Raw genomic sequence first — 26677 nt, 5'->3', positions numbered from 1 at the left:
CGGCGCTGGCGGCAGAGGTAGCCGGAGGGCAGGTCCTGGGGCAGGTCAGCGTCCGGGCGCTCCAGCGGCAGGGCCATCTCTGGGGTGGGCAGGGGGCGAAGGCGCCGTCAGCCCCCGGCCCACCCCTCCCGGGAGGGGAGCGGGGGGTCCCTCGGCACCCAAAAAGCACCTCCGAGGGCGGCGGCGCCTGGGTTTGGGGGTGGAGCAGCCTGGGGAAAGCCCCCCGAGCTTCCCGGCACGGGCCAGAGGGTGAACTGGGGGGCCGGACCCCCCCCCCCCTTCCTGGGGGAAACCGTCCCGGCCGGCATCCCTACCGCTCCGGATCCGGCTCAGCTCCGGTCCCAGCAGCTTCCCGTCCATGCTCAGCAGGATGTATTTCTCCATCCGGAGCTCCGGGCTCAGCCGATCCACCATCCGCCGGTTCGGTCGCTCTTGTGCCTCCGGCTGCCGCGGATCCGGGAGCTCGGTGCGGCCGGGATGCACCGTATCCATCTTCCGGCTGGGAAAAGGGAAGGAGAAGACAAGGATCGTCACGGCTCCGGTCACGGCTGGTTGGGAAGAGACGCGGCCAGTTTCAGATGCGGCTGAGCCGCGACCAGGACGCCCCGGAGAAATGCCGGTCCCCAGCCCCGCTTCCCGAACAAGGAAAGGGGGAACTGAGGGCCAGGAGCAGCTCGTCCCCAAAACTGGGGGTTCCGTCCCCAGTGAGCCCCCCCAGACACAACCGCGGCAGGTCAGGGGGCAGATTTGTGTCCCCATCACCCGCTCGTGGCTCCGGGTTATTCAAACCTGCCGGCGTTACCATAACCTGGGCTCAACCGAGCCGCCGCCGTTGCCAGCGGCTGTTTCCCTTCCTCTTCCCCTCTCTGGGAAAGAATAATTAAACCCTTTGCTGCACTCAGCGAGTCGATTCCCCGATTCCCAGCGTCGTTTCTGAGATAAAACCCCACGGTTTTGGGAGGGAGAGCGGACGAGGGGGCAGCTGGGATCGGCTCCCGGCACGTCAGGCTGCTCCAGGCTCTGCTGAACCGGGCGGCACGGCTCCAGGCAGGATTCATCCGGCTCCATCACAGCCCCGGCTGCCACGTGCCTCCACCTCCCTCGGCATCCCTCCCTCATCTAGCTCGTTAACCTTATAACGAGTTCATCACCACGGTTCCGCACTCCTCACCACGAAGGACAGAGCCCGGGGGGTTTTCCAGATCATTCCTGAAAACTCTTTTAATTTGTTTTTTACTGATTTCTAACAGGATGCTCCTGCCACGCCTGAGCCAGCTCGGGGCGCATCCCCTGTCCCAGCGGACGGTCTGGGGGGCCCCCCAAACAGCGCGGTCGTAGACGCTCCACCAAGCTCCCCGGTAGAGAAGCGTATATCTGCTTTGGGAAGCGTTAGCTCTTCCCCGGGGGAGGTTACCTCCTTTAGACGGGTGGGTTCCCACGCACCGCGCCGGCACGCTCACCTCCCTCGCGCCGGGAGCCGATTACAGCAGAGTCTGGAGAAACAATTAAAAAAAAAAAAAAAAAAAAAAGACATTTATGTCAAAACAGGGAATATTTCCCCAACTGTGGCTTCCCACACACGAGGGCCGGGCTGCTGCTCTTACCCCTGCCAGACCTTCCACCGACCTGCCCCAGGGGGAAAATGGGGTGCTAGGGGGTGAAGGGAGGGGGGGTCTCTCCCTGCTCGGGGATTTGATGGTCCTGACCTGGCGTTCCGGGTACAGCTGGCCCGGGGGATCCCGAGGGGCTGGCCCGAGCTGTCGTGTGAGGGGAAACTGAGGCAGGGGCTGGAGGGGGAGGCTTCCCCTGGGGGGCTTAGGGACCAGAGGAGGGGGCTCTCCCCAAAACGAGGGAGGCAGGGGAGGGGGCTCTCCCTGTGGGGCATAGGGACCAGGGGAGGGGGCTCTCCCCAAAACGAGGGAGGCAGGGGAGGGGGCTCTCCCTGGGGGGCATAGGGACCAGGGGAGGGGGCTCTCCCAAGGGACGAGGGGACAAAGGAGGGGGCTCTCCCCAGGAGTCACAGGGGTGAGGAGGGGGCTCTCCCAGGGATCACGGAGGGGGGGAAAGGAGGGGGCTCTCCCCGGGGGACATGGGGGAGCGGGGGGGGGGGGCTCTCCCGAAAGACACGGGGACCGGAGAAGGGTCCCCCCCGCCCCGCCGAGACCCAGCGCCGAGACCGAAGCCCCAACATGGCGGCCGCGTTGCCCCTGGTTACGATCACTTCCGGCGGGACGCGGCGGCGGCCGGAAGCGGGAGTCACGTGGGGGAGCGGGAAGATGGCGGCGCCCATGGCGGCAGGGCCGGGCCCGGCGCCGCTGCTGCGGGTGGTGGCGGAGTGCGGGAGGAGCCGGGCGCGGGCCGGCGAGCTGCGGCTACCGCATGGCCCCGTCCCCTGCCCCGTCTTCATGCCCGTGGGTACCCGCGGGACCGCCAAAGGCGTCACGGCGGCCCAGCTCGCCGCGCTCGGCTGCCGCATCTGCCTCGGCAACACCTACCACCTCGGCACGCGGCCGGTGAGCGCCGCCGGGGCGGGGGGGGGGACAGGGGGTAAACGGACAAGGAGGGGCCACCGGGGCCGGGGTAGGGCCCGCCCGCAGCCACCGGGAGCATCGGGCACGGGAGAGCCACGCCCCCGAGAGAGGCCACGCCCCTGAGAGAGGCCACGCCCCCTGCGACAGTCACCACGCCCCATGTGCGACCACGCTATTGGGTGGCCACGCCCCTTGGTCTGGCCACGCCCCGAGGCTCCGCCCCCTGGGGCCCCCCCTGCCCGGTTCCCCCCCCCCAGTGTCCCCCAAGTGTCCCCCAGTTCCCCCCCAAATGTCCCCATTCCCCCCACCCAGTGCCCCCCATTTCCCCCCCCGGTGTCCCCCCTTCCCCCCACCCGTATCCCCATTCACCCCCCGTGTCCCCCCCATTCCCCCCCGTGTCCCCCCATTTCCCCCCCCATGTCCCCCCATTTCCCCCCCCGTGTCCCCCCATTTCCCCCCACCCGTGTCCCCATTTCCCCCCCCCGTGTCCCCCCATTTCCCCCCCCAGTGTCCCCCCTTCCCCCACCTGTGTCCCCATTTCCCCCCCCGTGTCCCCCCATTCCCCCCCTGTGTCCCCATTTCCCCCCCCGTGTCCCCCCATTTCCCCCCCCAGTGTCCCCCCTTCCCCCACCCGTGTCCCCATTTCCCCCCCCGTGTCCCCCCATTTCCCCCCCGTGTCCCCATTTCCCCCCGTGTCCCCCCATTCCCCCCCCCAGTGTCCCCCCTTTCCCCCCCAGTGTCCCCCCCTTTCCCCCCACCCGTGTCCACATTCCCCCCCCGTGTCCCCCTTTCCCCCCCCCCGTGTCCCCATCCCCCCCCCCGGCCTGACCCCGTCCCCCCGGCAGGGCCCGGAGCTGGTGCAGCGTGCCGGCGGCCTCCACAGCTTCATGGACTGGCCCCACAACCTGCTGACGGTGAGGGAGGGGGGGCCCCGGGACCCCCACCTTGGGGGGGGTCAGTGTGTGTGTGTGTGTGACACCCCCAGACCCCCTCCAGGGACCCCCAGCTCCCCCGACCCCCTCCCCACAGCCCCGGGGCTCCCGATCCAACCCCACCCCGGGGGGTGCTGAGCATCACCCCCCCCCCAGCCCCATTATTGGGGTTCCCCGTGTGTCGTCCCCCCTCCCACGCCTGTCCCTGCCCCCCCAGGACAGCGGGGGCTTCCAGATGGTCTCGCTGGTGGAGCTGTCGGAGGTGACGGAGGAGGGGGTCCGCTTCCGCTCCCCCTACGGCGGGGAGGAGATCCTGCTCAGCCCCGAGAAATCCATCGAGATCCAGAACGCCCTGGGTGAGGCCGGGGGGGCGAACCCCAAAATTCCTGAGGCGGGGGGGGTGGGGGGATATATCCCGGGACAAACCCCCCCCCCAACCCTTCTCCCCGCAGGTGCCGACATCGTGATGCAGCTGGACGACGTGGTGAGCAGCACCACGACGGGGCCGCGCGTGGAGGAGGCCATGCACAGGTCCGGGACCCCCCCAGACCCCCCCCCGCTGCCCCCAGACCCCCCCCCTCGGCCCTGACACCCCCACGCACACCCCACACCCCCCCCCCCAGGTCCGTCCGCTGGCTCGACCGCTGCATCGCCGCCAACCGCCGCCCCGAGCGGCAGAACCTCTTCGCCATCGTCCAGGGGGGGCTGGACCCGGCCCTGCGCACCCAGTGCCTGGAGGGTACCGGGGACGCGTCGCCCCCCGCTGCCTTCCTCCCGCTCCTCATCCTCCTCCCTCTTCCCACCTTCATCCCGCTCCCCGTCTGCCCCCTGTTCCCCATCTTCTTGCTCCCCATCATCTCCCCCCCGTCACCGGGTCCCTGGGGGGGGGTTTGGGGGTCCCTGGGGGGGGTTGGGGGTCCCTGGGGAGGCTCGGGGGTTCCTGGGGGGGGTTTGGGGGTCCCTGGGGATGGTTCAGGGATCCCTGGGGAGGGTTTGGAGGTCCCTGGGGAGGGTCAGGGGTCCCTGGGAGGAGGGTTCGGGGGTCCCTGGGGAGGGTCAGGGGTCCCCGGGAGGGGGTCAGGGGTCCCTGGGGAGGTTTGGGGGTCCCCGGGGCGGCTCAGGGGTCCTTGGGGTGCTCACAGCCCCCGCCCCTCCCCACACCCAGAGATGACCCGTCGGGACGTCCCCGGTTTCGCCATCGGGGGCCTGAGCGGGGGCGAGGAGAAGGACCGGTTCTGGCGCATGGTGAAGCTCAGCACCGACCGCCTGCCGCGGGACAAGCCCCGGTACCTGATGGGCGTAGGGTAAGTCCGGGGGGGGGGGGGGGGGATGTGGGGCTCAGCCCCCCCTCCCTGGCTCAGCCCCCGCTCCCCTCCGCAGCTACGCCACCGACCTGGTGGTCTGCGTCGCTCTGGGCTGTGACATGTTCGACTGCGTCTTCCCCACCCGGACGGCGGTGAGAGGCTGGGGGACGAGAATTGGGGGGGGGACACGGACACACACGACACCCCCCACCCCCAGGCCTGACCCCCGTCCCCTCCCCGCAGCGTTTCGGCTCAGCCCTGGTCCCCTGGGGTTCGCTCCAGCTGAAGAACAAACAATTCGCCAAAGATTTCCGCCCCATCGACGAGAAGTGCCGCTGCCCCACCTGCCAGCGGTGGGTTGGGGGGGACACGGGACACACCGGGAATGGGGGGTCTGACCCCCCCCCCCCCAATGCTCCCCCATCCCTTTCGCCCCCCCTCCAGGCACAGCCGCGCGTACCTGCACGCCCTGGTGCGCAGCGAGACGGCCGCCCTGCACCACCTCACCGTCCACAACATCGCCTACCAGGTGGGCTGGGGGGGACACACACACACAAAGGGGGGGGGGGTCCTGGGCTCCTTTTTAACCCCCCCCTCCCCACAGCTGAACCTGATGGGCTCCATCCGGGAGAGCATCCTGGCCCAGCGCTTCCCCGAATTCGTCCGGGAGTTCCTGAGCACCATGTACGGGGCGCGGGAGAGGGTCCCCGCCTGGGTCCTGGAGGCTTTGGCTGCCGCCGGCATCACCCTGGACTGACGGGGACCCCCCCCTGCACCCCCCCAGCGGGGGGGCTGAGCACCCGGGCGGTTTTATCCTTTCCGTATGTTTATTTTTGTACCGGTTCATGGAGGGGGGGGAGGATTTGTACTATTTTGCATTTTATTTTTATTTTTTTTTAAGGTGGCTGCAGCCAAATAAAGCTTCTTGGTGGGAAAAGCAGCTCGTGTGGCTCTGAATGGGTCTGGGGGGGGGGCAGAGGGGTCTGGGGGGGGGGCAGAGGGGTCTGGAGGGGGGCAGAGGGGTCTGGGGGGGGGACCCAGAGGGGTCTGGGGGGGCCCAGAGGGGTCTGGAGGGGGCAGAGGGGTCTGGGGGGGGTACCCAGAGGGGTCTGGGGGGGGGACCCAGTGGGTTCTGGGGGGGGCTCAGAGGGGTCTGGGGGGGGGGCCCAGAGAGGTCTGGGGGGGGCTCAGAGGGGTCTGGGGGGGGCCCAGAGGGGTCTGGAGGGGGCGTTTGCCAATGGCGGGGCCTCGGTGACCCCACGGCGGGTGGGGGGTGCTGGAGGCGTCGTGGCCGGGGCCGTGGGTCAGGCGGGGCGCGTGGCCGGGGAGCTGTGGGGAGGAAGTTTGTGGACAGGGTGGGGTGGCCGGGGCTGCGTCAGCCGCCTCCCGCAATTTATGCCGCCGCCGGGCACCCCGGGCCCCACTGGCAGCCGCAGCGCCGGGGCCGACGGGCGGGTGAGCGGCACTGGGGATCCACTGGGATCCACTGGGAAGAGCTGGGGGGGGGGGGGGGGCGCGTGGGGTGAACTGGGAGCAACTGGGAAGGGTTGGGAGCTGCAGCAAGAGGAGTCGCAGGAGAAATGGGGAGAACTGGGCAAGGAGGGGAGCTGCACCCCAGAGGAACTGGGATGAACTGGGGAGGGAACAGGAGCCGCATCTCAGAGGAACTGGGATGAACTGGAAAAGGGTGAGTGCTGCAATCCCAGGGGTGAACTGGGAGAACTGGGCAGAGTTGGGCTCTTGGCCCCGGGACCCCCTCAGGTACCACCGGGCCAGGGACAGGCGGCGGGACCCCCAACTGGTTGTACTGGTTTAACTGGCCAGGGCGCCTGGGTGGGTGCAGGGAAATGGGGGGGGGGGGCAGAGGCTGAGCTGGGACCCACTGACCCCCCCCAGCCCCGCGACCCAGCGCAGCCGCTTCGCTGGGACCCCCAGGGCTCCCCCCAACCCTCCCCTGCCCCCCTCTCGCCCCCTTTGAACCCCCCTCTGTACCCCAAATCTCCTCCCGACCCCGTCTCTGCACCCCCAGACCTCCCCCACCTCTCTCTCCCCACCCCGACCCCTCCGTGCCCTCCCCGTGCCGCCCTGTGCCGCCGACACGGCCGGCAGCTGGGCTCCGGTGCGGATCGGTGCCCCCCCGGGCAGGCCCGGCCCCAGGGGTCCCCTTTGGGGCAAGGGGGGGTCCCCGCACCAGGGGCCAGGGCCGGACCCCCCCAGGCTGCTCCCCCCGGCATCGTGCCCACCCCCAGCGGGAACCGTCACCAGGCTGGGGGGCTGCTGCGTCTCCCGGGGTCCCCTCGCCGCCGCGGTGTTTGTGCCGGCCCCGGGGTGGGGGGGCCCATGGCTTCACCCCCAGCACCACCGGCACGTTCCCTCCCTTATCGCACCCGGCCCCTCTTATCAGTGCCCGGCCCCACTGCGGCTGCGCCGAAGCTGCTCTGGCCACACCGGGGTGGGCGAGGGGCTACCGACGGGGCTGGGGGGCACCCGCCATGGCCCCCGGCTCAGTTCGGCCTGCGGCGTGGCGCCGCGAGGTCCCGAAACGCAGGGGCCCCGGCAGGCAGAGAGAGCGGCTGGGTGGGCGCCGAGCGGCTGGGTGGGTGCCGGGCGGGCGGGTTTCGGGTGCCAAGGGAGCGTTCGGGGCGGGGGGGGGTGTCCCGCCATGGCTCTGAGGCCCCGGATCTCTCCCGCAGGCAGCAGCCGGAGCCATGAAGTGCCAGGTGAGCCCCCGCCTGCTGCTGCTGCCCGTCCTGGCGGCGCTGGCGCTGCTGGGGCTGCGGGTGCAACGCTTCACCGAGGAGCCCGTCACCACCGCCCCCCTCCTGCCCGGCCCCGACCGAGGCGCCGTCAACCCGCGGCACCACCCCGCGGTGGGTTTCCAGTGGCACGGGGCACCGGATTCGCGTGGCAACGCCACGGTGCAGCCGGCCCCCACGCGGCACCCGCTGCAGCCCCCCTACCCTTACCCCTACCGCTTCCTCCTCAACGAGCCCCACAAGTGCCGGGAGCGGACGCCCTTCCTGGTGCTGCTGGTGGTGACGGAGCCAGGGGACACGGCCGGCAGGAGCGCCATCCGGCAAACCTGGGGCAACGAAAGCTCGGTGCCGGGGGTCGCCATCCTCCGTCTCTTCCTCCTCGGCATCCACCCGGTGTTCGGGCAGGAGCTGCGGGCGGTGCTGGAGGAGGAGAGCCTTCTCTACCACGACATCCTCCAACAAGACTTCTTGGACACCTACAACAACCTGACGCTGAAGACGTTGATGGGCATGGAGTGGGTGAGCAAGCACTGCCCCAACGCCAGCTACGTGATGAAGGCCGACCGCGACGTCTTCCTCAACCTGGGTTACCTGGTACGGCAGTTCCTGGTGCCCCCCAAGAAGAATTTCATGACGGGTTACATCTACCGCAACACGGGGCCGTTGCGCAGCAAAGCCTACAAGTGGTACGTGCCCCCCGAGGTCTACCCCAACACTACCTACCCGCCCTACTGCGGCGGACCCGGCTACGTCTTCTCCGGCGATTTGGCCGGCAAAATCTACGCCGTCGCCCAAACTTTGCCCGTCATCAACATGGAGGATTCTTTCGTGGGCATCTGCCTGCACGCGCTGGGCATCAGCGTTACCGGCAGCCCCTGGGGCGTCTTCAATATGTACCGGATCGAGTACGAGAAGTGCCGGTTCTCCCGGCTGGTGATGGTCCATCACTACCAGCCCCGGGACCTGCTCAAGGTCTGGCCACACTTCCAGGAGGCAAACGTGACGTGCCAGAGCTAGCCACGGCCGGAGGGCTGAGCCGTGCCGGGGCATCCCCCGTCCCCGGCGGTGGGTACCGCGTCCCCTCCCCGTGCCGGGACCCGCCGGCTTCGCTCCCTCCGTTGACTTTCTGGCCAGTGTCCGGCTCTCGAGCAGCCACTCGGGGCCATCTCCAAACCTCGGGTCTCTCAGGGACCCCCCCTCCTCCGCTGCCCCCACCGCCGACGGATTTCCACCCCAGATTGAGCCACCGGCTGGTGCCGAGGGTTTCGCTCGTGGCACCGGCTCCTCCACTTTTTTAATATTATTATTGATTTTGGTTGGTTTGGGGTTTGGTTTTTTTTTTTTTTTGCACTGAGCCTGCTAGGCTCAGGGGTCGGGGATCACGCCGGCAGTAAAGCTGTGCCCACGTTAAATTATAACCACCGTTTGTAATAAAAAGGGCCGGAGTCAGCCAGAACAAGCTCACCGGCCTCTTCCTCTCTCCCGGTGCCGGCACCGCGCCTCAGTCACCCACCGGCACGACCCCCCCGCCATCTCCTTCCATCCCGGGGCTCCTGCAACGCCGGCGGCACAGACACGACGAGATTGCGACGCCGAAAAGGGGCCGCTATCGCCAAAAGGCCGGCTCCGGCCCCGGTGTTTGCTTTGGCTGTTGACTCGTCAGGGTGGTAACAGGTTGCACTTGGGTCCAGCTCTGCCGTCAGCACGGAGAGGAGCAGAAACGCCGGTGCAAGGTGCAACGTTTATTCAGAATGCACGTGCCGCACGCCAGAGGAGGTACGTGGTGGGAACGGCACCGGTGCAATAACCGATAAGGCTCCAGGCTGGTTCTGGTGCTGCTTAAAGGAGCTGAAGAGGCAGCTCTGGACTTATTTTTGGTGAAAAAGGTGCAATTTTGTAGCTCAAACGCCAGCTGTCCGTCCCCCGTCCCCCCCCAAGCTTTGGTCTAAGGTGTAACCCCGCAGCTGCCTGCACCCGAGAGGAGCCGCTCCGCACCATCGGTTCCCCGGGCCGGCACACGGCAAACACCGCCCCACCTTGCCCCACAACAGCGAGTCAACTGAAACCGCTCCTGGTTTAGTTCCTGATGAAGAACGCTGTAATTACAGGCAGGAGCAGGAAGTCACCGCAGGGATTTACTTACACCAGGAAGTCCCCGCCGTGAAGAGTCACCCGAAAAACCCTCTCGCCAGGCTCAAGCGCCCTTCCTTGAGGGCTCCACCGCGCGCCAAGAACTCGGCGGCTCTGCCCGTTGCCCACCGCGGCGCCGGAACGGGAGCAGCCCCCTCGTGCCGCAGGTCCGGGGAGCTGCCGTCATCTCCGGCGCGGTGGTTTAATCACCGGCAAAGGCAATAATTTGGTCTTACCCCAGGCTGGAGCCAGCCCATCTCGCTCCTCCGGTGGGCTCAGGCTGCCGCTCCCCTGGAATCTTGTCGTCTCCCCCTGGCCGAAGCCCCTGGGGGGGGTTTAGTCTCAAACCCGAGAGTTTAAGGTCATTAAAATTACAGAAAGCGGAGACTATCCTGAGTTTAGGGGGTTTCTAAGCGGCGCGCACTGTGAAACGACACGTTGGGAGAGCAGGACGTCAAGAGTTTTGTGTTTATTTGTCTACATTCAGCTTACTCCAGATGTACTGCCTGAGGGATTCAGGCATACAAAACCCACTCTTTCCCACTGGTTTTTAAAATAAAATCTTCACTTATAAAACTGAAACACTAAAGCATTAAAATACAGAAAGCTCGTTTAACTCACTTCACAAAAGCATTAACAGATGACATATCCCTTATCTATTTAAAGCCATACTGTGTTCACACTTCCACGTCAATTTTTAAATAGAAAAAGGATACCGAAATTGTATTAACTCAAAAAAAAAAAAAATCCTATTTAGACAAAGTTGTAATGGCAACTAACAAACCATTAAATACAGAGATGCCCAAAATACAGCTAAGTATGGAATTACAGGTACTCAACCATTAGTGACCGGTATCACAAAGAGCACTGCAACATGGAAACGGGGCGGGGGGGTAAGGGGGGGTTTTACGCGTTTACCGTGATGCGATAAAACTGAATATTCAAAGGGTGGGCGAGCACGAGAGGTACCAAAGCTCCGCGCCCGCGGAGGAAGGGGGCGGCTTTATCTGTACTGGTAATTCATGCTGTGGTCGTTTCTGCCGTAGCCGCCTTGGGACGCTTGGTAGGAGCTGGGGGGGCCGCTGTAATTTTGGCCTGAACCGGGGGAGTTGTAGTTGGACTGAGAGGAATATCCACCTGCAGAGGGGGGAGAAGGGAGAGAGGAGTTCGGTTACCATCGCAGAGTGAAATAAAATAAAAAAAAAACCCAACCCCAACACGCTGGTTTTGGGCGGAATCAGAGGTTTTACTCCGATCTGGGACCCGTTGCCGCACAAGAACACACGCAGACGTAAAGACGCCGCCCTCGTATGGGTGAAAAAAAAAAAATCCATAGGGAAGTGTCGTATACTGACCTTGCTTACCTTGGTACGAGGACCCTCCGCCCCCAGATCCTCCCCCATAGCCACCGTGCGAACCGGTGTTGTAGGAGGCACCTCCCGAGTAGTTATTTCCTCCGCCTCCACGGCCGCTGTTGCCGCCATAACCTGGAAGGGAATTTTGTCCTTAGGTTTGCTCTGAATTTCCCCTCTTTCAGTTTAAAACCTCTCCCCCCCCGCCCCCATCCCCTCGTTACGGGCCCAACCAGAAGTTATTCCTCCGTGTAAGACAGAGCGTGTATTTCCCAATTATCTAAATTTCACATTTTCCTCCCCGGATAAGCAAACCGGCACTCACTGAATTTGCTCTCGTAGTTGTAATCGGAGCCTCCGCCGCCGGGCGAGTTGTAGGAGTTGGAGTAGGAGGAATAGTTGCCTTGCCCGTGGTTGTAGCCTTTCTGTTTGCCCTGCGGCGGGCCGTAGTTACTGTACTGGTTCTGGTTGTAGGACGACTGCTGCTGACCCTGGTGGGACTGATATCCCGAACCGTAGGAAGGTTTTTGCTGTCCTCCGTGCTGTTGTTTCTTTCCGCCGTGTTTCGGAGGAACCGGTGAGTTGTAGTTATCGCCGCCCTGGTAGTAGGAACCGTAGCCGGAGGAGCCGCCGCCGCCACCGCCGCCGCCGCTCCCCGAGTTGGAGTGGCCGCCGTTGCTGTAGAACTGGCCTAAACAGAGAGAAGAGCGTCAGCCCCAAACCGTGGCGGTGGGTGGTTTTTTTTTTTGGGGGGGGGGGGGGGGGAAAGGGGGTGCAGGCGCACTCAGCACTGCTTTAAAGGTTACGGCTCGCACCGCGGCGAGATTTTACCCTCGCCAACACGAGGGTTTAGGAGCGGTTTGCTCTTAGGCTGGTGAAAGGGTTAACAAACTGCACACGAGGCCGAGAGGTGAAACATCTTGTTCTTTTAAGTAGACATGGAAATTGTGAAATACAATCGACATCGTACCGTCGCCCAGTCACCCTGACACCTCGGTGAACGACGCCCAGCCGATTCTCCCGCAGCTTTAATTCCAGCACCACCCCAACGTTTAGGACTAAACTCAGGGCTACGACAGTTTCTTTAATGCACGTTACAATAGCTAACAGTTATTACTTCAACGCTCTACAAAGATTTAAAATCTGGTGCTCAAACTACATTTGAGACAAGTCAGCCATCTACGGCAGCTGATGCTCGGTCTCCGCAGCCAAGAGACACAGTAACGAGGAAGAATCTCGTTCCTGTAATGAGGAATTAACGTCGAGATCCATGCGGATCGCTCGAAGGCGGCGAGCCATCCGTCTGGATTTACACAGTGAGTGAGCAGCAACAATCCAACAGAAATTAAGAGGTGCGTGCAGTTTATCCTATCGTGCAGCACAATTAAACTCAAAATTCAGGTACTGCCGCTGGGATCCAAGGTTACCGAAAACCTCTAACGGATCAAAACACTCCAGAGAGCCTGGACGCGGCCAGAGTTAGTCTGAGTTTAATTTTATTTATCAAGCATATTACAGTCAAGCTCTCTGAGCAATTCTTTTCCTGCCCAATTTCTGCAAGTTGGACTTTGGGGCATTAGGCTCAGCGTGAGAAGGTTTAACTCTACGGTCAGACTTGGCGTATTTGAAACTAAACTTATTTTCCAGGAATAAAAAGCAGTAGAATCTACTTAAAAACCTCCACCAGTGTCCACAATGGCACGTACGCTCTGGGAACGGAGCTACACCTCTAAAAGAGGGAAAGGTTTGCGAGCACCTCCTCTGAAACGGAGGAGAGGTGCACGAGAATCGAGTTAAAAAGGAGGCGAAGAGTAAAAATCTCGCGCCCTTTGCTTCCGCAAGCCCATGCGAAACTACCAGGACGACTCCTGGCAAGGGCGAATCCCTAAATTCGGTGTGTGCTCGTGTCGTGAAGAGCTGCAGCTCTAAGGCACCTCACTTTTAATTTTTTGATCATTTAATCAATTCTTTTCTACTCCCCCTGCACTACAGCAAGACTTTCTAGGCAAGATTCTTTTTTTTTTTCCCCCCTCTCTTCTGCAGAAGATCACGATTTAGCTGTGCAGAACAGAGGTTCTGTCGTGAATTTTTGTAGCAAAATACTTCTCCGCTGAATGAGAGACCCCTCGCTCCGTTGCTTGGATGAAAATCCCCTTCTTTGGTTCAAACGTAGGGACTTTTCTGGAGCGAGAGGTTACAACCGGCACCGTGTAAATTCAAGCTGCAGATGCTGGAAGTCGATCTCTCCCAAATCAATTATTTCCAGAATTTCCATTTTATACCAAGACTTCATATTTAACTATGAAGTTTTAATGCTGTTCCGCATCGGATTAGTTTCGACTTCCCCCAAATCAAAGCTAAGAATAAAAATATCCAGCACACGAGTAGTTACTCTAACATGTAGTCACTTAAAAAAAGGGCAGTTTTTCCACCTCCTTCAGGACAGGATCCACTCCCTTGTATAAAAAGTCAAACAATAGCTTTCTAAAACAAAAAAATTACTATTATTATTTTAAGTATCTGCTAAACACCTTGGATTTTTTTTTTTTTTTTTAAACCTGGTGCTTGTAGGTTAGAGGTTTTTTGGGGGTTTTTTGGTTTGCTTTTTGTTTAGCTAGTTTAATTACTGAGTTAACTCAAATGTTGTTGAGCCTCACAAGTTAAAGGAACGCAAGGGCGCAGGCTTTGCAGCTAGAAAACAGTGACAAAATACAAGGTTTTTTTTAAAAAAATAAAAGTACCGTAGCAAGAATAAAGGACCCAACACTCGGAATTCAGAGACTCGGGTCTCGACTGGCCAATTGCAAAAATTTCCCGCAATTCCTCGATTCCGGTGGAATTTAATTCTCCCAGCGACGCTCGAGGGCGAGGAGCGTTTTTCGGCGCGGCTGCCGAGCCCACAGCCGCCGGCGCTTTGCCCGTAAAGTGCTTTAGGCCCTTTATGCTTGGCTCAAGAAAGCCCGTTTTCACGTTCACGAACGAATCCATGCATGTTCAGAAGTTACTAACACGTTTACACTAACCCCTAATGCCTGGATATTTATTGTATCGGGATCGGAAGCGTTAATTACAATACCTTGGAAGTACACTAGCTACCAGCCACAATAAGTCACATCCCTCAGCGTTAATCCACCAGCGTGTTACAAAGGATGTAGGATTAAATTTTAGCACACACGATTCCACGTACAAGTCAACATTTTGCATGCTTAAAAAAAAGCTGGGCTGTGCTATATTCAGAGATGTTGAAATGTCTTCCCAATATCGAGAGGCGTCTACCCAATTGCTGGGATTTATTAAAAGGCTCAAATTTTGTACAAAACCTGCTGTAAATTAAGACAAAGGTAGATTAAAACGCTTCGGTTTCTTAAAAATAAAATAATGCTTTCCATAAAAAGCAAAGATGGGCTTTTTTTGCCTTTACGCTGAACGGAGCTGGCTTGGAAATTTGTGCGAGGCGCACAAAAACATTCTCGGATAATTGGTTCCCCCTGTTGCGTACATCGATACGACCAAGTTCAAAGGCAAATCACAATAAAAACTGCCACTGTCTTAAGTTCTGCAGGCTAAGAGAGTTTCAGACAAGCTGCGGTGAAAAGCCACTGTTGAGAAACCCAGTGAAGCACAGGGACACAGCACGAACACTTTGGGTTTTGGAGTTCGAGAAAATTGGAGTAAAAAGCTGTTTTTTGTGCAATACTTTTAGATGATCTAGGAAGACCCAAAATCATGATAGCCGTAGCAGTCTGTGAAAAAGTCACCTACAAAAGGGGGAGACAGAGCAGAGAAAAAAAATTAGAATTCTTTTGAAGATGGCAAAATGCGCCACATTTGAAAGTCATGTTTTAGATTTCTCTGCTCCTGTCACCCCCCAATGAAGGCTTCTCCTCAAGACCAATCGCCGTGTATTTTCAGGAAAATCACATTCAAAAGTGTGGCCGATAGCTTCACGTGGCTTAAAGCAGAGAAATTTAAAATATTCACCGTTTTAGAGGAAACGTGAAGTCACCTGGATTCGCGTTTTAACTTTTTAACGAGCACACGAGCCATCTTTCATTACTTCTCATTCCAAAAAAAATTTAAAAAAAAAAAAAAAAAAAGAGAAAAGCCCCTAAATGGGCTTCAGCACAAGCGCATCACCGCACGGTGCAACCCAGTCCGAGTTTCACACCCCCAGCAGATCGACGGGTTTCAAAATTTAAGATGAAAAACCACTTACTATAGCCTGCTGTCGCCGAATTTCCTCCGTAACCATAGCTTCCGTATCCAGCACCTAGATTAGAAGAAAAACGTTTCGATAAGAGGAAAAAATAAAAATTGAAGCGCTCAGCCTCACGTTTCCCCGTCACGCTACGAGACACGATAAAACGCTAGCGGGGATTAATTCGCCTGCCGGGGTTTTTGGTTTGGGGTGCGTTTAGCGGCGTCTCTCACCTGCATTCATGTAGCCGCCGTGATTGCCGCCGAATCCGCCCCTGCCTCTCCCGCGGCCTCTGATGTTGCCACCCCTTCCGCGACCTCGCATGTTGGGCGGAGGGGGAACTTCGTTGTGCATGGGGCCTCCCATTCCGAAACCCGGGTTGTGCTGCTGAGGGATGAGAGGCAGAGCCGTTAAGGTAAGCATCATCTCCGGAAAACAGAGGTTGTTTTCTGTAAAACTCGATGGTATTTCTGCTTTCTTAGTCGGATCCTCGTTTCTCTCTGCACATTAAATGATTTCCCCCTCCCAAAAAGAGATTAAAACCGTAGAGCAGGAGACAACGGTACCACAGATCGCACCACAAAGCCGTCGAATTGGGAATTTACTCACTTTTACTGCAAACTTGGGTCCTCCCCTAGCTGGCACGGGGGCCCTCTTCTTCTTGTTTTGCTCAATGGCAACAGGAGCATCCGGAAACAACTTCTCGAGCGCGGCCAGAGCGGCGTAGGCTTTTGCCACCTTTTTATTTGAACCAGCTCCTTGGAATTTCTGCCCATCGACTTCCACCTGTGAAAGGGATGAAATCATTGAGCGGAAGCGGAAAGGGCAGGAGCAGAAGCTGCCGCTTGGTAAAATGAAGCTTTTTTTTTTTTATGGTGCCTGCAGACAATTCCAGAACTTGGAAGTATTAAAGTCAAGCTGCATGAGGCTTTGAGCAACCCGACCTAGTGAAAGCATCCCAGCCCACTAAACGATCTTTAAAAGTCCCTTCCAACCCAAACCATTCTGTGATTTTAGGATTTTAAATTCTCACTGAGGCTGCAAAATTACAGATAGCTGGCCTTGGGACAAAGGCGCAGAGAGCACTCACCTCCATGACAAAGCGCTTGTCGTGGCTGCCGCCCGTTTCCGATATCAGTTCGTATTTCAGCCCGCGCCTTTTCTCGTTGAGCTCCATCACCGGGTTCTTCCCGTGCTTTGTCAGAATTGGTCCCTGTTGTTTCACATTCTGGAAGTAGAGAAGTGGTGATGAAAAACCCTAAAGGACTTCAAGTTGCTTCCAAAACACATACTTTGGGAAATACCTTAAAGAGAACAAGCTTGGCATAAGCTTGCCTGATGGTTTTAACTCTTAATTTAAGAATCGGAGTGGCCCAACTCCCCCTTTTCAACGTGCTCACCTCAGGGGTCTGATCTGAGGGAGGAGAAGCAGCGGTGGGCGTTGAGACAGTTTCTACTACAGGAGGAGGAGCGACAACGACTGGCTTCTGTTCTGTTTCCTCTGCCGATTCGTCTCCTTTCCCAGATTCTTTGCCTTCTACTCCCGTGGGTAAACCCATATCTTGCAACACCTAGGGTAAGGAGAGTCGGAGAGGAGGTTACTGAACTGCACATAGCTCAAAGAGCCTCTGGCTCTCACGTGCCCTACCCACTTCGGGGTAAACACTCGAGAAGGCTGCTCAAGAATCCTTTTATTAACTCCGTTCAAGTGCTAGGCATTCCCCAGATCCCACAGGCACTTCAGGACCTAGGAGGTATGAAGTCCTCTGCCCTGAGACTTCATTGTCTCAGCGTTTAACTTCTGCCCTGTCTGTCCTGAAAGGTTTACGATGTTTTTCATAGGCGGTCGTCACCGTGACTTTCATCACCAGCAATCCGGCTTGCCCTTTTCAACTTGGAGAGGTCAGCAATCAAACTGCCTCTTAACGAGAGCCCTCCAGCAGGAATTTACATTAAGGCGGCTCTTACCTTCACCGCCACGTGCAATTTGGCCGTCTTTTTGGAAGGTCCCGATGCCTCAAACGTGCTGCCATCGATTTCCACAGACATTGTAAAGATAGGAGCGTGAACGGGGCCGGTCTGAGAGACGAGTTTGTACTGGAGCCCGGGTTTGAGCTGGTTCAGTTTCATCAGTGCATTCATGGCCTGGGGAGGTTCAAGTTTTTCCTCTGGAGAAAAAAAAAAAAAAAAAAGAAAAAAAAAAAGGAGTTTGCAGATGTTTGTCATCTCTTTCAAAGAAGCATAACTGATTTCAGAAAAGTTCTGATCTGTGCTTTCCTCTTTGCGAGCATTTTAAGTTATGCCCAGTAAAAATGTTACAGTATTAAGCTTTTTTAAAAAAAACAACTCACATGCCCCATAACTCCTATTTACGGCATCACCCAAGCCCAAACCATTGCAGAGTTCTTCCGCAGCCTGCCCCCCGCCTTAGCCCAAGAACAGCTCTCGGGTAGCCATTTGTACCTACCTCTTGTTAACTCAATACCTTTTTTCTGAATCTTCTTTTTCTTTTTGCTGGGAGATTTCTCCTCTCCATCCTCCTCCATCGGACGCTTCATTGGAGTGACAGCGTACGTTGTACTGGGAGGAATCTGGACTGTAACAACCATAACAAAAAAAATTTAAGTATTCCAGTTTCCACAGCACCAAAAGCCTTGGAAATGTGATTTTGGGTTTGTTTTTTTGCCTCCCCGCCCCGGTACCTACCAGTATAGTCAACAGGGTTTTCATTCTTTGGTTTCTTGGGCATTTTGGAAGGGAGGGGATCCATCCCCAAGACTTTGTGAAGCTGGCCAAAAGCAGCAAGTCTCAGAGCATGCTAGAAAGATTAAACATGTGTTACTGGGACACGCAGGCGGCTCCACCACTCTCTGTTCCCTGCACAGTTTCAGACAGGAACATTCTACCCACCCCTACACAGAAATCCTCATCGGTTTAAATAGGACTCTCTGAATTTTTTGAAGTTCAACCCAAAATACGGGTCACGGTAGCAAGTCGCTATTTAAAACCTGATACTTTGCTTCTGGTTGGCCAAGCTACAAATGCCTTATTGGTGTGGGACCCATTTGTATTTCTTTTACTTGACTAGATATTAAAAAAGTTAACACCGACCTCCGTGAGGTTACTATACTACCATTAACCAATATGGAAGTTCAGAGTCAGTTGAACTGATTAAGTTTTTGTAACATCTGTAGTCAAAACTATACCTGAGCACTCTGTGTGATATCTTCCCTTTGTTGTCTGTCTAGATGCCCAATAGCATCAGTGGCTTCTTTTTCACAAGGATCATAAATACCAGAACCATCTGAAGGCAGGAAACAAGGAAGATATGCAGAGAATTATCCTGGTGTTTTCTAAAGAAACTAAACTAAGTATTCCCTTGGCATCAATCAACACTCATCTCTCGAAGAACACGGACCGACACGATCCATCCAATGTCCAACATTCTGAAACTCGTCCGGGCTATTTTACACGGACAATTAGCGGTGGAGCTGGCCATGACCACTCAGGGAACCAATTTAACGCTTGTAGAAACTGGTACCTCTCTCTACGGGGGTTTAACGTCATGGGTCCGTAGCTCTGAACACACGTGCCCTAAGTCACAGCAAGGTACTGGAGTACCCGGGTACGCCGGGGGCTTTCTGAGCTCCGAATCTAGGCTGCCCGCACGTATAGCAAGGGATTTCTCAAACGCTAAGGTAACCGCGCCTCGAAGCTTCAACCGCGTTTTCATTTCAGCTTCGCTTTGAAATGTAAATGCAGAGAACCACCTAACCTGGCATAACGATTCCCGAGGCAAGGCATTCAAGAACTCTCCTCAGCGCCTCGCCAGCGCCCATGGGTCTGTTAGCAGTTCCGATAGATTTCTCACACAGCAGCTCTAGAGGCTGAAAGACAGTTGGGAAGAGTGAGAGAAGCAAAGGTAGGCGCTCGGGCCGCAATTACGGCTAGAAGCTGCTTCAAATTCGCAAACGATTAAGCGATTTACACTGTAGAAATTGTTAATCGATAAGACGCTTCACACCACAGACATTTCATAGGCATCTTAAAGGCGGAAACTCTGTTTGGACTATATACGTCTCTCACGGAAGGTGCGCAAACTGAAGAGAGCTGAACACCAGCTTGGAGAAGTGGTACCAAGCACCCCCCCAAAATGAAAGAAAATAGGCAAATTACCCATCCTCTCAGCGGTGCCCAAGTAGGAACCCGAGTACACAGATCTCGCAGCACTCGGATCACTATGACGCACGACTTCAGCCCGTTAGCCCTGGCCTAGAATAAGAAATAAAAGCAGACATGCATTCAATAAAAACACCAAAACTGCTCATTCGCAGACAGTCATTTTTGCGGTGCTACTTTGCCAAGGGTAAACAGTATTTCGTGTTACCATTTTAGAACTGATAGCAATAACTGTAGTGTACAAAGGCAACATTACTCTTAACACAAAGCAGCAGCTATGCATCTACTCTTTAAAAAAGGTTCCTTCAGAATGTTTAATTCGCTTAAGTGCTTCTTTAGCAACTGTACCGTTGACAGACGCTAAGTTCAGCACGTCTAACTATCATCCGACATTAAATATTTTAAATACCAAAAAAACAAAAAAATAAATAAAAAAAAAATAGTTAGCCCCTTAATAGTTTACAAATTTTCTACTTAAAGACAAATATAAGAACAAAATGCAAACCTGGAACCACTTGGCGTGTCGCAGTGACGCCAAGGCAGCAAGGCATTTCTGCCTGTCCAGAACGTCCGGGGAGTCGTTGACTGATAGCGTTTCTATTCGTGGATGGAATAAGAAGACAAGGTACAGTTTGACCAAGGGGGTTCTGTCAGGCGGAGAGGGGATGAGGCAGCTTCCTAACGGGCAGCTGAGGCTCCCAAAAGATCCTGATCTAGATCCTGTACCTGGAAGGATGGTCTGCAGTGCACTCGCCTAGCGGCCTTGCTTAGAAATTAAAACTGCAGAGAAGGAGGTGGGGGGGAGGGGAGTTTAATTAACAGGGATGGACTGAGATCTGTTCTGCGATGGGGCGTGAGGCTCGATGGGAGAGGACAGGAATCCTTTACGGCTCAAGTGAAGTGGGAGCGTACGAGGCCGGTAATAGGTAACAAAGGGAAATTTAAAATAAACCCCCACTCCGCATTCAGAGCGTAGCTTTAGTGGAGGAGCGGGGGGAAAAAGCTTTGCGAGGATCAAGGGAACCCCCTCCGCCCATAAGGCTTGACTGCCCTGGCCCCAACCCGTGACAGAGAGCGTCCTGTTGGTCAAAGGTCCAGCGTCCCTAAAATTGACAAACTAGAAGGCTTGGTAGACGAGGTCAGATATCAAAACCATAGACAGTCAATAGAGCACAAAGATATTTTTCAGTCTGTGCTGCAGCAAAATTGAAGATATGGTTTGAAAAAGCTCAAAGTTTCTCAAGATCAGGGTTTTAGATAAGGCTAGTGCACAGAGCGAGCGTTTGAAACCCAATTTGACAGCGCCGTGGCTACGATACAGAACCCATCGTAGCGAAGCAGCTTATGCGCAAAAAAAAAAAACCAACCACCAACCAAAACGCCTGTGAGTTCTTATTCCAAATGGAATTTGAGAGCGAATGGAGAAGCTAACTTTATCCAAAACTCTGCATCGCTTTCTGGAATTGTGAATTCAGCTGATGAAACAGCCAATCGAGGAGACCCAGAGCACCTATCATTCTTGCTGCAACACAAACTGCGTGGAACATCCAATTTCATGTACATGCAAGTCATTTAACAAGAAGCCTTCAAGATTTTTTTTTTTTTTTTTTTAAATGTATCTGGTTCATGTTTTTATGTCACTGTGCAGGCCACTGACATGGCTAGATACAAAACAAGATTAATACAACAAGATGACGTATTAGTGAACTAAAGGCTCAAGTACAAAAAAAAAAAAAAAAAGATAAAAAAAATAGAGCAAAATCCCATCTGAAAGGTGCTACTCAGTTTCGGAAGCTCAGTCTGAATAAACCGGAACCGTGATCTCATGAGGTTGGTGTTCGCTTACGGAATTTTGAATTTACACCAAAAATAATTGTCGCAGCTTCAGCTGAAACTGAAGAGCACGCTTTAACAGTGAATTAGCAACGGAAATGTACAGGTTTCCAACCAACTGTTGGCTGTTTTCAGTCCTCCATACCTCCAGCTAACTGTTTTTCCATTTCTTCTCTGACTACGGGCGACGTCAAGTGGATGGTCAGTGTCAACGGCGGCTCTTTCGTGTTCTTAATTACAATCGCAGCATCGCCAACCGACTGGATTATTTCATATTTGTCTTCGGTAATAGCCTGCGATATAATTTTATTGCTCAGTAAAAGTCTAATTTGTTTCCGAGCGATTTGCAACATCCTTTCCCAACAAAATCAAGGCCTATAAACAAAACTTCAGCTAAGAAAGAGAAGTTCATTTAACAAGAATAATGCTACGCATCTATGAAAACTACTTTTCCAAGACAGAAAAAAGGCTATCAAAACCAAGCGTCATCGGCATCTTTTTAACCATTTACTTATTTCGCTTGTTCCGTAACAAATGCGGACAAACATCGAAAGGTTTCACTCACAGCAAGCTGTACTCCCAGATTGTCAGCTACTTTCTCCAGGAGATCTGTGGTGGGTTTGTCTTTGCACAAAAGAACTAGCTCAAGATCCAAGTCCCCCTTCAGTAACAGGCCTTTTGCCACAAGCCCTACACGCATCACTCCACGCAGGGTCCTCGTCAACTGCTCCGTGGCCTTCTGATCCCTGCAAAATATACAGGCCACAATCGCAACGGCTTCGGAACGAGAAGAATCAACCGCAGCCGGGGAAGCACCACCGCCCAACCCAAGCTAAGGGATAGATCTGCAGAGATTAAGCACACAACTCTCCCGCTGAAGGATTTACCACACCTGCATGGGAAGAGTCGCTTCAGCCCCGGGTTAGTTAATTCCTCTTAATCCCACAGCCCAGGAGAACAACTCTTCCAACTTCAGTGAGCGGATTTTTACTAATCGAAGTTAAGACGGCGCTATTGCTTCCGATGGCGGCCCTTACGAGTTCGGTGATGTTCCTTACCCTCCTTCCTTGTTTTCCTCTTCGGCTGCCGTCTCCATGGACTCTGTTTCTGGCTGTTCCCCGCCGACTTTTTCCTGCTCGTCGATCCAGTCGGACACAGCTTTGAGCGCCCGCTCCGTGTGGGACACCATATTCTGAACCGCCTCCAGCTCCTCCTGCGTCGGGTAAACGGCCGAGTGCTTGGCCATCACATGGCGGTCGTCGTTCACAAAAATACGCATTGGTCGCTGAAAAGGGATTTTGAGACAATTTTAGCCAGAGGCAACACCCAGGTATTTATCTCGCGAGTCCAAAACCTCCCGATCCTTACCATTTTTGCTTTTAAATGGCCCTCCACACGTTCAAAATGTGCTTATTTAGATTCTTCCACTAAAAAGACTGCACCGGTACCACACTTGTCTGTAATCTGAAAACAACAGAAAAGCAGTTAGCAACGCTGGCAGGCTGGTCCGTCCCCGCAGCCTGCTTGCTGAGCGTACGCAGGAACAGAGATAACCGGCATCGATAATTGGAAGCAGTAACAGAAATCAGAAGTACGCAAACTCATTCACGAAAGCCAAGTTTTCTGCTCCCAATGATTTATATTCTGAAGATCTGAATAGCGGCCACGATAACGATTACAGCCAGGTTTGTCACACACCCCTCACCCCCAACTGCACGGACTGCCTTCTTTGGGAGCATTAACCCCTCAGTTTTTACCTGCCCAGCAATTTAACGAGCACCATGCGCTCGTTTACCGAGCACGCGGCGCGAGGTAAACGCTTTGAACCATCCCCTCATACGATTTCCCCCAAAGACAACTCAGGAGCCTGAGCTGTACCCAACTGCTTGATTTTCCCTCCTGCTTCTCGTCTGTGGCCATAAGTATATTATTTTGGCTCCTTATTCCCATGAGGATTTCCCATTAAAATTGGGTTTTTCCAAAGCTCCCGCTCGTATTTCTGAAACGAAGGGCACTGATGGTAAAGTGCTCCCCGATACGAGCCAGCACAGCCTGCGCTGGGAGAATTAACGGTCTGTAAACTAATATAGTTCAACGAGGTAAAGAACCAGGTTGCCTTCGTCCGGTTGCCAAGCGAGGAGATAGCTTTCATTCATGCTACTCCGATGCAACTATTTGTAAAGCTCTCTTTGCCATATCCTGCTTTTTACCCCAAATTCATTTTATGGCCCCAAAGTAAACGAGCCTGCTTCTAATTAGGATCAATACAAGCCAAGCTCGGTAGCTGCATCGACTCTCTTCACTTACTTTATCAGGAGGAAACAGTATAAACTTTCAGCGGGAAATCTGGTTTTGAAGCAAGCGCTCACAAGGTCTAAAATTCAATAGATTAAGCTAAAATTACAACAGCTTGTTTCCGAACAAGAAGCCGTTTTCGAAGGGGATTAACCCACTCTGATAGCCCGAGCCCCCGCCGAGGCAGTGAACTGCTTTTGTTAAAATTCAAGCACTTTGCTCCTCCGTTTTAGCCAAGGGGCCTTTGAGCAGAGGAACATTTCTGTCCTGCCGAATCAGCAGTTGCTCGATTCACGGTCATTCATTTGACCAAACATCTTTAATAAAACTCTTGATTTAACTCTAACCCAAAGCACACAGAGGCGGTCCCCGTCCTGCAAACACCTTGATGTTTCACGCTAACTCCAAGAACGGTTAAACGCCACCTAAAAGCATTTGCGCAAGTGAGGCAAGGGAAGAGCCTCGGCACCTGAAGATGATGGAGACGAAAATCATCGTCATCTGCCAGCTGTCTGACTTCATTTTACAATCAAGCACACGTCAAAACCACCTCGTAACTAAGGCTTTCAAAAACGCCGCCGGAGAAAGTCAATCACACCTTGATTATTTCGGCGCTCATGACCAAATCCCGCTTTGCTGTGAGTCCTTCCATTTTGAGTGAGTTTCACTCGAAATGAAACCAGACTGAAGCCCGCTTTTGCTTTTTTCCACTGGAACCTTCCTCAAGTCGGCCTGTTCCCAGGCTAGCTCATTATCACCAGGTCCAGCTCACAAACCCAACGCTTTACTCTCTACACTTCACAGATGACACAAACTGCGAGTAAACCCAACCGATCGCAAGTACAAATTGTCCAAGATACTGAAATAATAATAATAAAAAAGAACAAATAATTAACTGCCCAAACACTTAGTTCTTTACTAGAGCAATGCCACTGTAATTCTGTGATCTGCGCTAAAACAACACAAAGGGCCTGGGCAGAAATCAGGACCCCGCTGCACTACTTGTTCTACAACCGAGCTGAAGAATTTTCTAGGATAAAAATCAGGAAAACTCATTTCCTCGAGTTGCCGTCGCTGTAGGGACTGGGTACTCTACAGCAGAGAAACACCTCTGATTCCAATCCTGCAGCTATTTACGCGCAGGGCAACTTTGGTATCGTTACAAATCTGCATCTAATTGTAATTAAACCCAGATGTTAGCGCCCACCGAGCGGGGACAATTCTTCCTAAGCTACCTGCAAGAACCCACGAGGGATCTCCTCGTGTTTGCGGGCATCAGCCTCCTAATATACCCCTTTGGATCGGACCCCGAAGAACTCGTACGCTCCGTTATTTTTCTCAAAACTCCCTTAATTTCCTCCAAGCAAGGTAAGAAATTAGTTGAAACCCAACCTAGTGAAGCGTGGCAGCTGTTTCCACAGTCAGAAAACCCTACAACAGCCCCGTTTCCTGAGACTCCTAAAGACGGACGTTAGCGCTCTTCTTGAAATCACTGATGTTCGTTTTCTAGTGAGAACCCAGGAGCTGATGCTGCAGCATCACAGGATTCAAGCCTCTTGGGGAAAAGAACCACAGAATAAGTTAAAAAAACACGAACACGCTCAAGAACACGCAATTCCTGCATTGCTCTCGACGCTGATCATCATTAAAATTTGAGATAAAGGAGAAACTTTGAAATTCCCCCCTTGTTTTAAGCCTCGCCTGCTCTGCTCTCCCCCTCCTACGATTTCCACTACTAGCTTGATTTTACCAACAAACTTTCCACTCGATTCGAGTCTTTTGACGGGAGGAGGAGAGGGGGGATGGATGAGAAAGCGATAAACAATGCAAAAAGGTTGAAAACTCTTCCCTAGATCAGGGGAAAGTTTAACACGCGTTAAGCAGCGCACTTCGTTTTAGAAAGCGTCTATGTTTTAACTGATAACCGGTCATTTTTAATGTGTGTTTTTAACCCATTGTACCTGAACAGGATGATTGAAGGAGCGCAAAGCCTTAATGCCTTGCTTTTGTTTGCACAAAGCTCTTCCAGGTCTAAGGACACCAACATCGGCTGTTCCCCAGCACAAGGCTACCTGGCTGACAGAGGTGACGGCAAACAAAAGGCAGCGACACGCAGGGAGGTTTTATTTGGGTTTTTTCTTTCTCTCTGAACCATCCAGAGCGGCTACAAATAAGGGGCTGGATGAAAACAAGGGGAATTTTGAGGAAGTGATGGAGAACCTGGATAACCCCCCCGCCCCCGAGAGGGAAGTTTAGGACAGGAGAGCGCGACCCCGGCCCTAAGGGGAAGAGATGAGCATTTAAATCACACCGAAGGGGATGTTTCCCCCTCCCGTGTCCCCCCACCCACGCACACACACACACACACACCCCCCCTCTTCCCACCACCGTGAGAAGCCGGCGGGCCCCGGGGAGCTGCTGCGGGCTGGGGGTCGGGAATAAACCCGGGAAACCCCAACACCCCCCCCCCCCACCCCACCCCCCCCCAGCACCCAGCTCTCCCACACGGGCAGCACCGCCCGTCCCCACGCGTGTGCGCGGGGAACCGACCGCCACGGGTGTGCGTGGAAAGGGGCAGGCGGGCCCCTGCCGCCATTTGCAAGCGCGGCGAGAACAAAGCGGCGGCGGCGGGAAAGGGGGAGGGGGGGGAGAGAAGCACGGCGCGACCCCCCCCCCCCACACACACTACGGCGCACCGCGACCCCCCACACACACCGTGAGGGGCGGCTGGGGGGGGGGGGGGGGGGGTGTGCGAGGGGGGTTGAGGGGGGAAAGGTGGCGCAGCCCCCCCGCTCCCTCCCCAAGTCCCGAGGCCCCCCCCAGCTCTCCCCTCACTCACCCCCGGCCCAACGGCCGCCCGCCGCCATTTTGTCTCCACAGCACAATGGGCCGAGAAGGAGGGAGGGAGGGAGGGAGGGAAGGAGGGGAAGGGGGCCGGGTTACCGGCCCGCGGCCCGCCGCCACCACCACACCACACCACACCACCACCCCCCTCCTCCGCCTCTCCTCTCTTCCCCCACACGGGCCTACCCGCCCTCCTCCGCGGCCCGTCCGCCCGGCACCGCCCCCCGGCCCGCCTCGGCGCCGGGTTCCCCCGTCAGCCCCGGGGCGGGGAAGGAGGAGGAGGAGGAGGAGGAGGAGGAGGGGGGGGAGGAAGAGGTTGGGAA

At 55.5% G+C, this 26677-nt stretch overlaps 3 protein-coding genes across 9 annotated transcripts; 2 read left to right on the top strand and 1 right to left on the bottom strand.

The window, feature by feature from the left end:
• The first annotated feature begins 2189 nt into the window (after positions 1-2189).
• QTRT1 (queuine tRNA-ribosyltransferase catalytic subunit 1) lies at positions 2190-5704 on the top strand. Its single transcript, XM_075738207.1, has 10 exons — positions 2190-2513; positions 3377-3445; positions 3681-3819; positions 3916-3994; positions 4087-4202; positions 4629-4767; positions 4844-4919; positions 5011-5120; positions 5212-5296; positions 5372-5704. The coding sequence occupies exons 1-10, from the start codon at positions 2190-2192 to the stop codon at positions 5522-5524; spliced, it is 1290 nt and encodes a 429-aa protein (XP_075594322.1). The 3' UTR covers positions 5525-5704.
• Positions 5705-6341: 637 nt separating this feature from the next.
• On the top strand, positions 6342-9250 carry LOC142598741 (beta-1,3-galactosyltransferase 2-like). The gene is made up of 2 exons (XM_075738095.1): positions 6342-6454; positions 7461-9250. The coding sequence occupies exons 1-2, from the start codon at positions 6440-6442 to the stop codon at positions 8538-8540; spliced, it is 1095 nt and encodes a 364-aa protein (XP_075594210.1). The 5' UTR covers positions 6342-6439; the 3' UTR covers positions 8541-9250.
• An 857-nt stretch (positions 9251-10107) lies between these two features.
• On the bottom strand, positions 10108-26554 carry ILF3 (interleukin enhancer binding factor 3). 7 transcript variants are annotated; one of them, XM_075738048.1, is made up of 20 exons: positions 26350-26554; positions 22584-22679; positions 22274-22500; positions 21781-21961; positions 21361-21508; positions 19888-19979; positions 19380-19475; positions 18979-19090; positions 18410-18507; positions 17910-18021; positions 17671-17799; positions 17172-17371; positions 16604-16774; positions 16294-16431; positions 15813-15989; positions 15437-15590; positions 15222-15275; positions 11331-11696; positions 11009-11140; positions 10108-10790 (listed from the first exon to the last, which is right to left on the bottom strand). In XM_075738048.1, exons 2-20 carry the CDS (start codon positions 22584-22586, stop codon positions 10657-10659), a joined length of 2724 nt encoding a protein of 907 aa, XP_075594163.1. In that variant the 5' UTR covers positions 22587-22679; positions 26350-26554; the 3' UTR covers positions 10108-10656. The 7 variants fall into 7 exon arrangements, with proteins under 7 accessions (XP_075594163.1, XP_075594167.1, XP_075594164.1 ...); XM_075738052.1 differs by having other exon boundaries at positions 11018-11140; XM_075738049.1 differs by having other exon boundaries at positions 15437-15587.
• Positions 26555-26677: the final 123 nt, after the last annotated feature.

This window comes from Balearica regulorum, chromosome 30, assembly GCF_011004875.1.
Source record: "Balearica regulorum gibbericeps isolate bBalReg1 chromosome 30, bBalReg1.pri, whole genome shotgun sequence".
NCBI classification, from domain to species: Eukaryota; Metazoa; Chordata; class Aves; order Gruiformes; family Gruidae; genus Balearica; species Balearica regulorum.
This window is presented reverse-complemented; position numbering and strand designations above follow the sequence as displayed.

Coding starts and splice junctions, on each gene's coding strand:
- ILF3 (XM_075738048.1), bottom strand. Junction 16,432..16,603: donor CCTCAGATCAGACCCCTGAG/GTGAGCACGTTG, acceptor CTCTACTTCCAG/AATGTGAAACAACAGGGACC. Junction 10,791..11,008: donor CTCGTACCAAGGTAAGCAAG/GTCAGTATACGA, acceptor CCCCCTCTGCAG/GTGGATATTCCTCTCAGTCC.
- QTRT1 (XM_075738207.1), top strand. CDS start 2,190: ATGGCGGCCGCGTTGCCCCTGGTTACGATCACTTCCGGCGGGACGCGG. Junction 4,768..4,843: donor CGGTACCTGATGGGCGTAGG/GTAAGTCCGGGG, acceptor TCCCCTCCGCAG/CTACGCCACCGACCTGGTGG. Junction 5,297..5,371: donor TCCACAACATCGCCTACCAG/GTGGGCTGGGGG, acceptor CCCTCCCCACAG/CTGAACCTGATGGGCTCCAT.